The sequence below is a fragment of the Pogona vitticeps genome, chromosome 1 (assembly GCF_051106095.1).
Source record: "Pogona vitticeps strain Pit_001003342236 chromosome 1, PviZW2.1, whole genome shotgun sequence".
Taxonomy (NCBI): Eukaryota; Metazoa; Chordata; class Lepidosauria; order Squamata; family Agamidae; genus Pogona; species Pogona vitticeps.
In genome coordinates, this window is record NC_135783.1 from 124,030,872 (window position 1) to 124,046,174 (window position 15,303).

General features: G+C 40.6%; 1 protein-coding gene across 3 annotated transcripts in view; it reads left to right on the forward strand.

Annotated features, from left to right (window-relative positions):
- KLHL31 (kelch like family member 31) overlaps positions 1–14,053 on the forward strand; it is a 39,757-nt gene extending 25,704 nt beyond the window's left edge. For all 3 annotated transcript variants that reach the window (XM_073000441.2, XM_078386503.1, XM_020813833.3), the window contains 2 exons: positions 1,752–2,956; positions 9,025–14,053. In XM_073000441.2, coding sequence (XP_072856542.1) covers positions 1,785–2,956; positions 9,025–9,757 — 1,905 coding nt within the window. In that variant the 5' untranslated portion in view covers positions 1,752–1,784 and the 3' untranslated portion in view covers positions 9,758–14,053. The remainder of the gene's footprint in view (positions 1–1,751; positions 2,957–9,024) is intronic.
- The last annotated feature ends 1,250 nt before the right edge of the window (positions 14,054–15,303 follow it).

Consider the following 15,303-nt stretch of genomic DNA (forward strand, 5'->3'; position numbering starts at 1 on the left):
CAGGCAGCTCAAAAAAATTGCAGCCTGATATAATCCAGCTATTCCTAACAGGTATAATCTAGACACATAATTAGTTCACATATTTAGATTATGATTAAATTTATAATCCCACCTTTCCCCCCAAAATAGTGTTCATAAATCAAATCGAATAAAACTCTAATATAGCACCCAAGTGATATCCAAGCTGCATAAATGCCGTTTACCCAAGGGCAAGTATTAATAATAGAACAATATGCACGCTAGAGGTACATGTAAGCCTGCTACAGCAGGTATTACAATGGAAAATTAAGAACACTCTAGGACAAGCCAGTGTGTCATGGAGGAATAATATTTCCATGACCTCTAAGAGGATGATCAAATTTTGAATAGATAGGCAAAGTCTGCAAATGAGTATCTACCCAGAAACTCCATCCTGGCTGTGTGGTTTTTGGAAAGAAAATAGTAGTTCCCTCTCAGTAAATGACTTTGTCCACCACAATAGGAAGAAGAAAAGCAGTATCTGTTTTTATTCATGAAGCACAGGAACATCTCCAGACTGAACTGACTAAATAGGCATACTACAGTTCTAAACATCCTGAGACCTTTGAATTCAGTGGGACTTACTTCTGAAGAAATGGAATTAGGACTAGCTGGTCATGTTTATTTTTAAGTTGTTCCACATCATCACAAAGACTACTATAACGTTATTTCACATTACATGCACTTGATGTGAAGTAGAAATGTTTAGAACATAGTCACTTACAACAGGTCATCTATCCAGTGAATTTCATAACTGAACAGGAGTGAAAAGACTGACATGAGATAACTACTACATCTGTGCATCACGATCAACTGTAGTGTGCTTTAGTGAAATCTGTCTTGCTCTGATATAAAAAGATACCTCTTCCAATAAATCACAGTTTGTTAACCAACCACAAACCACAGTCTGAAATCATGGTTTGTTGTTGATTTCTTTAAATCATGACCTTCAAACCTACAAGCACAGCTTACAAATGGCTTCTTTTCCCACCTGCCCTTCTAAAGACAGGCACATGGAAGAAAAATAGATGAGAAATGCGGAAGACAAGCCAGTTAGTATAACAATCTCTCGTGCAGTTCACAGCTTGATCAACAAACCATGATAACCTCAGTCTTATTCAGGCATTACAGTACTTCTATTTGTCTTCAGCTCGCAAGTAGGTAAACACCTAGCTCTGCCTTTCCCCCACTGTCACTTTCCTCAGTTGGAAAACAACAGGCCTGAAGGGAACATTGGGAAATCAGAGTTCTTGCTCATGTAGAGCGTCTCTATGCAAACAGGAACATCTCCAGATTCAGTGCTTTCCATGTGATGAGGTTTCATGCTATGCACTTCTCTGTTTATATATTGAATACAGGTGGGTAATTACTGCTCAGATTAGGTTTATGCCTTATTGTGATGTGCAGATACTGTATGTCCACCGTCATAATGCAAACTACTAGAAGTGTGCTGAATTGTCTACAGCCACTGGGAGGGATTCTGAAAATAGCAGTCCAGCACCACAGATCTGCACACCTTGTAAACTAGCATTTACCAAGGAATAATTAACCAGGCACAAGAAGTGATGGAGTACAGAAGTATTCTATATCCTCTTATTCTCATGTTTTCTTCTCATTCTTGGTTCTGGTCGCTAGACACAAGGATCCGTTCTGATCTTTTCGAGTGAGATCTTTAAACGGCAGTACAGGTCTAAAAATGTTGTTGTTGTTGTTCTGTCTTGTTTGGTGTTTAGCACGCTCTTGGCTGTGATATTATTATTGCAGTCATGGCGCCCAAGAAGAAGAACGTCAAAAAGAGCAAGACAGACATCAATGAACTGACCATCATCGTGGAGGATGGGCCCCTCAACAAACTGAATGGTCTGAATGGCCTTCTGGAAGGAGGGAATGGCTTCAGCTGTGTTTCAACAGAGGTTTCTGATTCCCTCTATAGTCCCAATCTCCTGGAAGGATTATGCAGAATGAGGCTGGAAAACTTTCTCTGCGATTTAATCATTGGTACCAAAACCAAGTCCTTTGATGTTCACAAAGTGGTGATGGCTTCATGTAGCGATTACTTCCACAATATTTTAAAGAAAGATCCATCTACTCAAAGAGTGGATCTCAATGATGTGTCCCCACTAGGTCTAGCTACTGTAATTGCATACGCCTACACTGGGAAGCTCACACTGTCACTGTACACTATTGGTAGTATTATCTCAACTGCCATTTATCTTCAGATTCATACCCTTGTGAAGATGTGCAGTGATTTTTTGATGCAAGAAATCAATGTGGAGAATAGCATGTACATTGCCAACATTGCAGAAACATACGGACTAAAGAACACCAAGGAAGCAGCTCAGAAATTCATTCGAGATAACTTCATTGAATTTTCTGAATCAGATCAGTTCTTGAAACTTACTTTTGACCAGATCAATGAACTACTTGCAGATGATAATTTGCAGTTGCCTTCTGAACTTGTTGCATTCCAGATTGCAATGAGATGGCTAGAATTTGACCAAAAAAGAACAAAATATGCTGCTGATCTTTTAAGCAACATTCGGTTTGGCACCATCTCAGCACAAGACCTGGTGAATTATGTCCAGACTATACCTAGAATGATGGAAGATGCAGATTGCCATAAACTTCTGGTGGATGCCATGAATTATCACTTACTTCCATACCACCAGAATACACTGCAATCTAGAAGAACAAGGATTCGTGGAGGATTACGAATCATAGTTACAGTTGGGGGACGCCCAGCTTTAACGGAGAAATCCCTTAGTAGAGACATTTTGTACAGAGATCCTGACAATGGGTGGAAGAGGCTTACGGAGATGCCAGCCAAAAGCTTCAACCAATGTGTCGCTGTGATGGATGGATTTCTCTACGTGGCAGGTGGAGAAGACCAGAATGATGCCAGGAATCAAGCTAAGCATGCAGTCAGCAATTTTTGCAGGTAACTGATTATTTATAGGGATGGAGAAACATTGCATTCTGTGCAGAACAGTTCTGCAGAAAGAAAGTGGGAGGGAAGGAAGGAGAGAGAGAGAGAGAATGGATTGAATGCATACAGAATGCAGAACTGGAGAACAATCTTTACTAAGGGTGGTTATATATATATATCAATTGCCAGCATTTATATACTGTATATATTATTAGATACCAAGAAGACTTTCTGTTATAAACAAACAGAATCAAAATGGTTGTCACATCAAACCTGTTCAGTTGGCTTGCCTAATCCACAAGCTGAGAGAGAAGTGATTAGCCCACCCCATCATGACATTCTTCACGTGGCGAGTGTCATGTCTGAAGAGATTTCTGCTCACATGTGAGCTCTCTATAGGAACCAAAACCCTTGTTTTATTGTGCTTGTGCTCACCTATAGAGCCTAATGTAAGCAGGAGTTGCTTTTCCAGTAAATTGCTCTCCCTTTGAAGAAAGCAGTGATGGAGAGAAGAGGGACTTAGTTGCTGTTCTCTACACATGTGGATCACAGTCAGGGAAGTCATAACTAAATACGTGTTATGCTCCTGGAAAATCTAGAACACTCAGAAAGGACAGAGTACTGTAGTTTGGTTAAGAGTCTTGCATGCCATCCAATCTCTGTCTTCCCCTGTCCTCATGGAGGAAAAAAGAGTACATGCTTTTGGAAGCAGGATGTATTTGCTGCACAAAGACCTGGTAACAGGTCAGACTGGGAAGGAGTTGTTTGTCTTGGTTGGCCACAGCACCACATCCCTTTCAAAATGGCTTGCAGTTATAAAAGTAACTTACCATAGATGCTTCACAGTTCTCATTCCAACAGAAAATGGCATAACTGAAATCCCAAGTGTATTCTCTCCAGGCCAATGGAGATTCCAGCATGTGCCTATCACAGGAGACCTTCCCTCACAAGACATCTTTTTGTTTGAAATGTCCAAGCACCCGAAAAGGAAAATATTTGATTGCTGGCATAATACTTCCACATAAGAAAAAATGATGTAGACTGTGTGTATCTATCAATGTATTACATTTCTATCACACCCAAGGAGAAGGATCTCTGGGTAGAATTTTTCTAGGCAGGGGGAGACTTCTGTTTCTCCTTCAGGCGGAATTCTGAGAAATACAGCCCAAAACGGAAGGTTACAGAGCAGTTTTCAAGACTGACGCAAGGGCCTCTGTCACCATCCTTTGCTTTTGTCCTGATGCTACCTGGGAGTTGCAAGGCCCCATGGGACATTAGCCTCTTTTCCCATGGGACTCTAGGGAAGGCTCCTCTCAAAGAATTATCTGTCTCATGAACCCTGGCAGCCGCCATGGAGCTTTGCCACTCCCTGACAACACCAAAGCACTTTCCCTCTTGAACGGTGAACAATCGTGACAGAGGCCCATACTGTAGGTCGATCATGAGATTTGCTCTGTAAATTTCTGTTTGGGGCTGCATCTCCCATAATTCTTCCTGGGCCAATTCTGAGAGTCATAGCCCCAAAACTCTGAAAGTCCCATCCCTATACTGTTTTCTACTCTACTCTTGCAGCAATAGTGTGAGGTAGGCTTGGCTGATAGTGACAGATTGTGGAAGATCAGAGCCCTCCCTAACTTATGTGAAGAGTTTCCATGGATAGTGGAGGATTTCCCCTTCAAATGTATTACTTTCCATGCAAGGCTTTTGATAAAACTGTGGGGGTGAGACTAGAGCGCTCCCTTCTACTTGTGATGTGTACACATGGGAGTCCTAACACTGAATAGATCTAACACTGAATCATCAAGACATTTTGTTGAGGATGGCCACTGAAATAATCTGACATACCCATCAGGTTTCCCTGCTCCTTCTATGGTCATCTGCAGCTCAGCTCCCACAGCAGCTGGCTGGAGTGGAAGAACTGGATTCCCCCAGTGACAACATAAGGTGATGGGTGTTCTCCATTGCACTGCCAAATATTTTGGGAAGGCTTCCTCTCGAATGGTCAGTTAAGACCACCTGCAGTTGCTCCTAACAGACATTAAAATTGCCATACTATTCTATTCTATTTAATTGTTGTAAGCTGTCTTGGGTCCTTTTTAAGGAGAAAGGTGGGTTAAAATAGTTTAAATAAATAAATAAATAAATAAATAAATAAATTAATTAATAAATTAATAAATAAATAAATAAATAAATAAATAAATAAATAAATAAATAAATAAGTCATTCCCTAGAATGGGGTAGGGAACTAGAAAATCCACAGCTGATCGTCTTATACTGCTTTGGGCCAGGCAGGGGCATGTTCTCTTTCTCTCTCACTCTTTTTGTGCAGTCTTAGGTCTCTTCAGCCCATGCCCAATATGCTAACTGCTGTGCTCCTGTTTGGCCGCTCATTACTGTGTGCCACGTGACCAAAACAACTACAGTTGGGTATCATCATCATGCTGTGTACAAAATGTGCATACAAATAGGTACCCATTTAGTTTTGTGAGCAACCTCTCTCTCTCTCTTAGATCCTGAACATAATCCCAAATTACTAACTACTTATAATTTATTTTATTTTCTCAGTAACAAATATATAACTTAGTGCTGTGCCAGAAACGGTTTCTGCAAGTGGCACTGAAAAAAAACTCTTTGGGGGAGGGGATAAAACCATGCTAAAAGTGAGATCCACCTCTGAGAATCCCTGCCCACTAGAATTTTAAAAAGCCATTTATACACTGTTCTAATATAATGGCATTAAAATACATTTGTAATATAGTGGGAGCTTCATTCCTTTTATGTTGCAATTACAGCTTTTTCTGTTACTCTTAGGGATGTGCCATTTTTCTTCTTCTTCTTTTTAAACTTACAGATCCCAGAATTCTCAATCCTAGGAGTCCCATCTGACAACCAGACATCTAAATATGGCTCACCTGGGGAAAAGGCCTTAGCTTGGAAGGCTTTGTGACCTAGCACAGGGCTAGCTCTGCCTAGCTTCCTGTTCAAAAAAGGAAGCGGCCCCACTGTTTGCTGAGAGCTTTCTATTTGAACAAGAAGCTTGGAAAAGCTGGGCCTGTGCTAAGCCATGAGAGCCTTCGTCTGAGGTGAGTCACCTTCACGTTCTTGTAGGCATCCATCTCTTGGGTGGGACTCCCAGAATGGAGAATCTGTAGTCCAAAGAAGGAAAGAAAAAAGGAAAGAGGGGGGCTGGAGGCGGGAGACAGGGAGGGACACTAGCCCATCCCTGGTTATTTTTTATAATTATTGGGAGGGGGTGATCTCACTAGATGGTAGAAGAGGAATATCACATGTTTCAAGGGCTGGCTTGTGTTATGCTTGTTTACACTCATAAAGCACCCCGACTATTAACCTCAGCAGCTACAACAATGAATGTCAGGGCTGAAATCATTACAGTGGGGTCTTGACTTAAGAACGGCCCGAGTTAAGAACATTTTGACTTACGAACCACTCTCATAGGAAAATATTGACTTGACTTACATACTTAGATTTGAGTTAAGAACTGAAAAAACCACGTGGGAGGCAGGGAAAGTGCAAACTTTGAACTTTCAGTTAACTGTTGGCCAGGGAAAAGGGTGCCTGTCTGCTTCCTCACTCCTCCCAGCGTTTAGAGAGTGGATTGGGAGACAGTCTTCAGACTGCCTGGTACTGCCTGGACTGTATTTTCCCTGCCTTCCCTGAACCTTTCTTGACCTAAGGAAAAAAAAATATCCCCCTCTAGTGGTCGAAGGTGGAATAGCAGCTTCCCATTAGTTTCTATGGACGGAAAAGAGCAGATACGGATCAAATGGTTTTTAATGCATTCCTATGGGAAATGCAGATTTGACCTGAGAACCTTTTGACTTGAGAACCACCTTCCAATACAGATTAAGTTCTCAGGTCAAGACCCCACTGTATCTCTGTCAAAGTCAGGAGAAATAATCACTGCTGTGAATGCGTTTCATATTGCAAAGAGAATGTAATAAAGAAGCCAAGCTAATCATTCTTAACATTTCCAATATTACATTTTGAGTTACCTAATTTTGCCCTCCCCACAGAACAGGAAGAACATTCTTCTGGGTGTAAATGTCTTGCTCATTTTTGAGGGGGAGGAAAGAGGCCATATCTATATGCATACATTATGTCTAAGCATCCATGCATCGCAGTCAATGGCTGTTTTTCATGATAGGAAAATTCTGGCAAGTACCATTCAGAGACAAATAAAATCAACTTACTCAGAATGGTCAGGTTTTACTAACTGCCAATTCAGTCTGTGATTTAAACCACAATGGTAATGTAAGTTTCTACATATCTTCATTAATAGAGTAGGTAACTGCGGATTAGAAACTCAGAATCTGAGTGAATGACTGTTTTTTTTTAAAGTAGTGAATTACATCATGTGTAAACAGTCTACAAGGTGCATTTGATTAATGCAACTATCTGTTTTTATAAACAGACAGTGGTTGCCAAGAGAGGTTCAGGTTTCTTACTCAGCCCTAGTTTTGCATATATCTTAACTGGCCACAACAAAATAATTTAATACCACTAGAGTCAAAAGGAAGGTCATTGCCTGATGCACTGTGCAATAAACACACAACACCTATTTTGATTTTTTTTTTTGGTCAAACCTCAGAAAAGTTACCTTTTTTGAACTACCACTCAGAAAATCTTTGAGCCAATAACCATAGTGAATGAGAATATCAGGGTCTGTGGTAACTTTCCTAAGCTCTTTACTTGAGACTGCTTTTCCATGTGAAGACTTTTGACAGATCTTCACACATCCCTGCCTTGGAATAAAGTACTGCTAGCCAGTTGAGATATAAAAAAATACGAGTAGTGTTTAGAGAGGCATGATCTATTACAAAAAGATATGGATATGAACTAGTAAGATCTGTTTCCTCCCATAAAGTAAAGCAGCAGTGGGGCAGGTCAGACTACTTGATACAGATCATTAGAAATGGAACTGCCATGGGAGGTAGAAAACATTTGTTCATCATAACATGAAGTTTCTATGACTCAACAAGTTGCAAATCAGCTTCTCTTTGCATTTCATGTCTGATTGTTCAGGCATGGGAGCTTAGAAGGAATTTGACACTTTAGGAATAGTGTTTTATCACCTTCTAATTATGAACCTATATAGTTTACCACTGAAGAGAGAGGTGGAGGAGAGTGAGAGAGAAATAATTCTCTCATCAAAGCCATATTCCAGATCTGTTAATTTCTACCCTGAAGCTGCTGTTCTTGGCTTCATAAGGTAAACCTATACTATAGCCCAAAGAGAAGCTTTAGAGAGCTTATCACCAATGTTCTGTATGTTCTGTTGCTGGGAAAGGCTGAGAAAATGTTTCTCTTCTCTTTTTCAAACAAATGAAGGTTGTTCATGAGAAAAGTATTTATTTATTTATTTATTTATTTATTTATTTATTTATTTATTTATTTATTGATTTGATTTGATTTGATTTGATTTGATTTGATTTGATTTGATTTGATTTGATTTGATTTGATTTGATTTATACCCCACCTATCTGGACTATCAGACCACTCTAGGCGGTAAACAGAATATTTACATTTTTAAAAAAAATTCTAGGAAAGAGATGGCGAAAAGCATTCCATACTTCATCCATTTTTAAATCAGATGCTAAGGCATGACTTTTTGGAGTTTCAAGAACTGCAAGAACTAAATTGATTCGGTGCCCAAAATGTTCTAAGCAATAGTTTGTGCTTGATGTCAGAACTGAACTTGATATAATATAACAAATATAACAAATAAGGAGTTTTTAGTAATTCCTTGACATAAGTGCCACTGTTGCAATTAAAGTTTCCGGCTACTTGTGCACATGCTCTCCAGAGAAAAGGGCATTTCCCCGCAGCAAACCAAACGTACCTCAAAATGTGGCATTTTAGAACTTAGAAACGTCACTTTGAACTGCAGCTCTGATGATCCTCAAACAGCAATAGAAGTTGCAGTCAAAGGATATTATTTTCCCAGCAATGGGCACTGCAAGCTAATTGTGTTTGGTACTTCTTTAGCAATAGAAATCTTGTAACTGAAATTAGTATTTTAATGATTGATTTCTCTTTCCTCCCCTCCCTGATTCTTACAGGTACGATCCCCGCTTCAATGCCTGGATCCATCTGGCCAATATGAATCAAAAGCGTACTCATTTTAGTCTGAACGTGTTCAATGGCTTCCTTTTTGCCATCGGTGGCCGTAACTCCGAAGGGTGTCTGTCTTCCGTGGAATGTTATGTTCCTGTAATTAACCAGTGGCACATAAAGGCCCCGCTGGAGGTGGCTCGGTGCTGTCATGCTAGTGCGGTAATAGATGGCAGGATCCTGGTCACTGGAGGGTACATCAATAATGCTTATTCCCGGTCTGTTTGCATGTACGATCCTGGTAGCGACTGCTGGCAAGACAAGCCCAGCCTTAGCACCCCAAGAGGATGGCACTGTGCAGTTTCCCTGGGGGAGAGGGTCTACGTCATGGGGGGGTCCCAACTTGGAGGTCGAGGGGAGCGAGTAGATGTGCTTCCCGTGGAGTGTTACAGTCCTTATCCTGGCCAGTGGAATTACGTTGCTCCTCTTCCAACTGGCGTGAGCACTGCTGGGGCTTCCATCCTGGATGGGAAAATTTACCTAGTGGGAGGCTGGAATGAAGTAGAGAAGAAGTACAAGAAATGTATTCAATGCTACAGCCCTGATCGGAATGAATGGACCGAGGAAGACGAGTTACCTGAAGCCACTGTAGGAGTGTCCTGTTGCACCATTGCCATGCCCAACGCTAAGACTAGGGAATCCAGAGCTAGCTCCGTATCATCAGTGCCAGTTAGCATTTAAGGATTTCCGAAGGGCAGGTTTAGAAGAGTTAGGCCAAACCCTTAACAAACAAATGAAAAGTTTAGTTCACACAACTGTGTTGTGATCCTTTTAAAAGAGCCAGAGCTGCCTTTCAGGAAGGGAGCAGAGGAAGGGCAACATTTGCTGGCCAATGGCTTCAAATTTCAGTTTTCAGAATTGGCCAATTTTCATTGTATTGTAATTAAAGTACGGTAAATAGTATGATCTAAGAAATTTAAAGGCATAAAGACAAAGGGTCCCAATTTATCTCTGGACTGTAAATGTTATTTAACTCTAGCTACTCTCAAGATCTGTTCTCCAGGTTGCATAAATTATTTGGATCCAACACCTGAGACGTGGACCTTCAACAGACACCCAAATATTTCAGATAGATATTTCACTGGATACTACCCAGAGTTCCTACTGATGTTAATATCTTCAGATTACTCAATCCTAGATGAGTCTATTCAGCACTAAGATCTACTGAGTTGAGTGGAGCTTACTTCTAGGCTAGTTTCCACTGGAGCCTAGCAGCACAATCCTACTGTCTACTCAGAAATAAGCACCATTGAGTTTATTGAGCTTATTCCTAGGTAAATATGAATAAGATGGAAGTCTATGTCTGCGTTTAAATTTATCTAGATCATACCATATACAGTAGCAATATTTTTGAAGAAAAACTCATAAATATTGCAGTGTTTACCTAATTACTGCATTGCACCAATAATAAAAATTGCTTATACATTAATTTGTTACAATCATCACCTTCCACATGGTATAATTATAATATTACCCTAATGATTCACAACAACAATAAGTAAGTTGAAACTGGAAATGTTCTTTGGTCCAATAAGTAATTTAACATGAAGTATTTATTTTTGGGGTAGAATGAAAGAACTTTAGGGAACCAACAGCTTAATTTAATAAAGCATCACCACTTGAATTGCTTATATTATGCAGTATGGAAGAAGAAGAAGAACCAGGTGCAATGGGATGAGTCTGGTTAACTTGCGTTTGTTTATATACTTGAATAGTCCCTCTCGCTGTCACTGGGTCACTGCTTCAAACCAATCCTGTAAAAATAGAACTAATGTCTGTCACTTCGCCATCTGCTAGAAAAGTGTTATTTGGGGACTTTTGTTTATTTATATTGATGTGGGTGTGGGTGTGAGTGAGAGGTTAAACCAGATAGCTGAATGTTTCCAGGCCTATAACAGGTCTTCTCAAATTGTAAGTACCACAGCAGGCATGGGATGGCATGCTCTGATGCATTTGAAAGGAGGGGTGTTGGAAGGTACCACATGGTTCACTAGTGGGCCATTTGCCAACTCCAGAGGGACCTTTTAGTGGCTGAGATTCTTCAACATTGAACAATATCATTGATCAAACACAAGCTGCCTATGAAACAAGCCTCCAGTGTGACATCAGCAGGATGCAGGTTCACACTGCTTTCCGTTTCCCTGCACTGCTAACGCCATTGTCCAGGGCCTCTTTTCCAATGCTGTGGTGAGTGCTGGGCAGCCCGAATCATAACTGGAATTCAAAGTGACTACCTTGGTACCTGCTTAGTGCCCGTAAATGAGGTACCACTTACATCTTCCACCAGCAGTAAGCCCATTGACCTGTCACTCTCTCCAGGAAGAATCAACTAAGAGGAGAAGGAGGTGGAGAAGGGAGGGTAGCCCTCCAACCTATGGAAAGGGATTCTGGCACAAGGGTGTCCCCAGTGACTTAGACTGTGGGTCTTGGCGAGAATGCCTGCTTTGGGGATCAAGTGAGCCAAATGATTTGTGCCTGCACTGTTAAAAGATATCTAGAGTAATGTACAACACTTGGTGTGAAGAACATGGAAAAGTGATTCCCCCTCCCCATGCTGGCTGCAGGAATCTGGGACTTCTAGTCCAAAAAAGGAACTTTCCCCATTGTCATTGGTGGGCGACCACATTTATAGTAAGGATCAAACAGAAACTGTACAAGCTAGCCTGATCCTAACCAAAGTGGAATGTATGTGCAAACAGCCTGCAGCAGAGAGGGAGAGCAGGTAGCCCTCCAGATGTGAAGGGAAAAGGAATGTTTAATGTACGTCTTGAATTGAGTGAGGCCTTTAGTCATTTTTATTCCTCATTTCTATACATTTCACAGTTCAAACCCCATGAAATGTACTGTACTCACAAGGTTTCTGTTGTGTTAGGAATCCAGTAGGGTAAGAAAGGCACATGTCCAGTAAAGTCCTGTTGCCAGTGCAGAATTGGAAGTGGAGCTTTTGAAAGAAGGGCAATCTGGCTGGTAGCAAGGCTATGTCGTCTTGCAGGACTGTCTTTTTGCTTGTTTGCTACAAAGCCATATCAGAAAGAGAGAGAAGAGTCCTGGGAAAACGTGTATCCTTAGCATTTATATGGCCTACAATGCTTTTTATCCAGTGTGAACGTTTATTAGGGTTGTGGCTTCTTTCCTTGGGATGAGATTCAGATATCATGTCTAAGCAATTACAGTACAACAGAGAGACATTTGGTCTTCTTTGAGTGTAAAATGATGAGATTCAGGGCAGACAAAAGGAAGTGCTTTTCAATAAAAAGCATAATTGGTTGCATTTGTTTTGTTGCCCCAGCATGTGGCAACGACCACTGGCTTAGATGTCTTTAAAGGGTGGGGGTGTGGAGTAGGCAAATTCATGGATGATAGTTATTGAAGGTCACCAGCTTTGATAACTATATAGATACTCCAAAGTTAAAAGCTGTATATGCTGAATAATCGGTGGTTGAAGAGTTAAAAGCATTAGAGGACTGTGACCTTTAAGGTTGTGTGTGGGCTAATGAAAAAGAATCATCCAGATTTTTTGGTAAGTAGGAAGCCGAAGTAAATGGACCAGCAGTATGATCCATCAAGTATCTCTTTATGCTCTTGGGAGCACTTGGTATCATCAGTGCTACATAGCAAGTGGCTCTAAGACTCCAAACCTGCCTTCTACAGTGCTGTGCTAATAGGTTGGATGCCAAGTACCATCATTCCCACATAGCAAGCCCACGGGCTGTGTTGGCTGAGGGTGATGGGAACTGCAGTCCAACATGTCACAAACACAACAAGTTGTGGAAGACTTCTCCAAATCACCCAAGTGTCCTAGTGAAAGATTTTGGAAAACAGTTTGTGGCAAACCATCTGACTGTCACATTGAGAATAGATTCTACTGGTTTCCATATTGATAGTTTTGCTAAAGCCTTACCTTTTGAGCCACTTCTAATGTGCCCATATTTAAGTTATGTGCTGCCCTTGGAACCATAGTTGTAGTAGTTCCGATCCATTGAATACTCACTGGTGCAAAATTATGTTCTGGAGAAAAACTTCTAAATCTGCAGCTTGCTGTCCAGGTACCTCTGAGCCATATCATTGGAATTACTTTTTTTCTAATGAAATTAGCTGAGCTGTGTAACTTAAAGAATTATTGCAAAACTTTCTAAGGTTTCCCATCTTTTATACTGACCCTGTTCTCTGTATAAACTGAATATTTATACTGGTTTAAATCCAGCAGCAAATTGTCAGTAGTTAAGAAGCTGACATTTGTATTACCTGTCGCAAGTCAAATCACAACAAGCCTCAAATGGCTGTGATACCACATGACTGGTATGTGGAAGTAATACAAGTGCTGATTTCTTAACTAGCACCCATTTGCTACCAGTATTTGTGCTACTGGACTTCATGTCAGCAGGTATAAGTAATAGGATTCTGACTCGAGATGGGGGTATTCGTATACAAATACCCCTGCAGAGGTGGACATAACGAGGGTCCAGCCCCCTGGGGCCAGACCATACACTCACCTTCCATAGTTGTTGCGAGCTCCGCGCTCCCTTCCAATCACTCCACAGCTCGTAGCCTGCAAGCCACTCTTTGACCTGGCAGCAGAAGGTGAGTAGACAGTCGTTATGTTCACTTGTGTGGGGGTATTCATATATGAATACTCCCATCTCTAATTCTGAGCTTAATTTGGGGAGCAGGTTAAACGTTTCTAGGCATGGAGTAAAAGCTTTACTATGGAATCTCTATAGGTCAGGCTATTGTTTAAAAAAAACAGGCATTGGAATAGTAAAGGTGACAACCCTTAGTCATGAGAAGAAGGTAAATTGATGCTACTCATATGACAGTTTTATTTATACTGTTTGTGTGATTAGATCTAGCTGATATATTCAGAGAATAAGGATAAATGAATGTTGGATAAAGTACCTCTACAGTTCAAATTGTATAAGAGTGGGTTCATCTCTCTGTAATTTGAAAGTTAACACCAATAAACTTATTGATGAATGAGTTATTTGTGATGTATTAAATTGTAAGGAATAAATGAAGGCAGGTTTCTAATACTGCAAATGAGAAAATGGAAAACTAGATTGTGTACACTGGATTCTTTTTCGCATGTATAACTGTAACACATAGAAATGGAAATTAGCTGTTCTTAGCACTGTTCCATATTATGGCATGCCTTTAAAAGATTATATATGTTTTTAATCACTTTAAATCCAGAATGAAATATCTACATACTGTTCTCATAGGAAGATATAAAAATATTAAGTTATTATTGTACTACAAAGTGTGAAGGGCTGTAGCATGAGCACATGCTAGTGGAAATACAGTGATGCCTCGCTTAACGACGATAATCCGTTCTAGGTAAATCAGTTAAGCGAAAACATTGTAAAGCGAAATAAAAAACCCAATTGAAACACATTGAAACCCGTTCAGTGTGTTCCAGTGGGGTAAAAACTCACCGTCCAGCGAAGATCCTCCATACGGCGGCCATTTTTGCTGCCTGTATAGCGAGGAATCTGTCCCTAAACACAACGGGGAGCCATTTTAATTACCCGGTGGCCATTTTGAAACCGCCAATCAGCCAATTAGCTGTTAGAAAAACATCATTTTGCAAAGAATCAGTTCCTGAAGCAGGGAACCAATCATCGCAAGCGAAATCCCCCCATTTAGACCATTGTTTTGCGATCGCAATTGCGATTGCAAAAAGATCATTGTGAAGCGGATTCGTCGTAATGCGGGGCAATCATACAGTGAGGCACCACTGTACAGTAAACCATACTGTAAATTCACTATTTATCCATTAAATCTTCAGTGCAATTTCTAGTTTTCTTTTCTTCCATACTTCTTTTATTTAAATAAAAGAATGTGAAGCTAGAGTAATGTTATATGGAACATTCATTTGCCACATAAAATAAACATATCTAGAATCTACTTAATATGGTAACTAGCATGGTTGTTTGTTTTTTGAAAATATTTTTGGACTACAAACCTCATAATTCTGTATTCTGGGTGTTCCAAGCCAATGTAGACGTCTGCATTGGCTTGGACATGTTGTAAGAATGGCTGGTGGTTGGATTCCAAAAGGTTTCCTGTATGGAGAATTAGTGCAGGGACATCGCCCCAGAGGGAGACCACAGCTCTGATACAAGGATATCTGCAAGTGGGATCTGAAGGCCTTAGGAATGGATCTCAACAGATGGGAAACCTTGACATCTGAGCGTTCAGCCTGGAGGCAGGCAGTGCATCACGGCCTC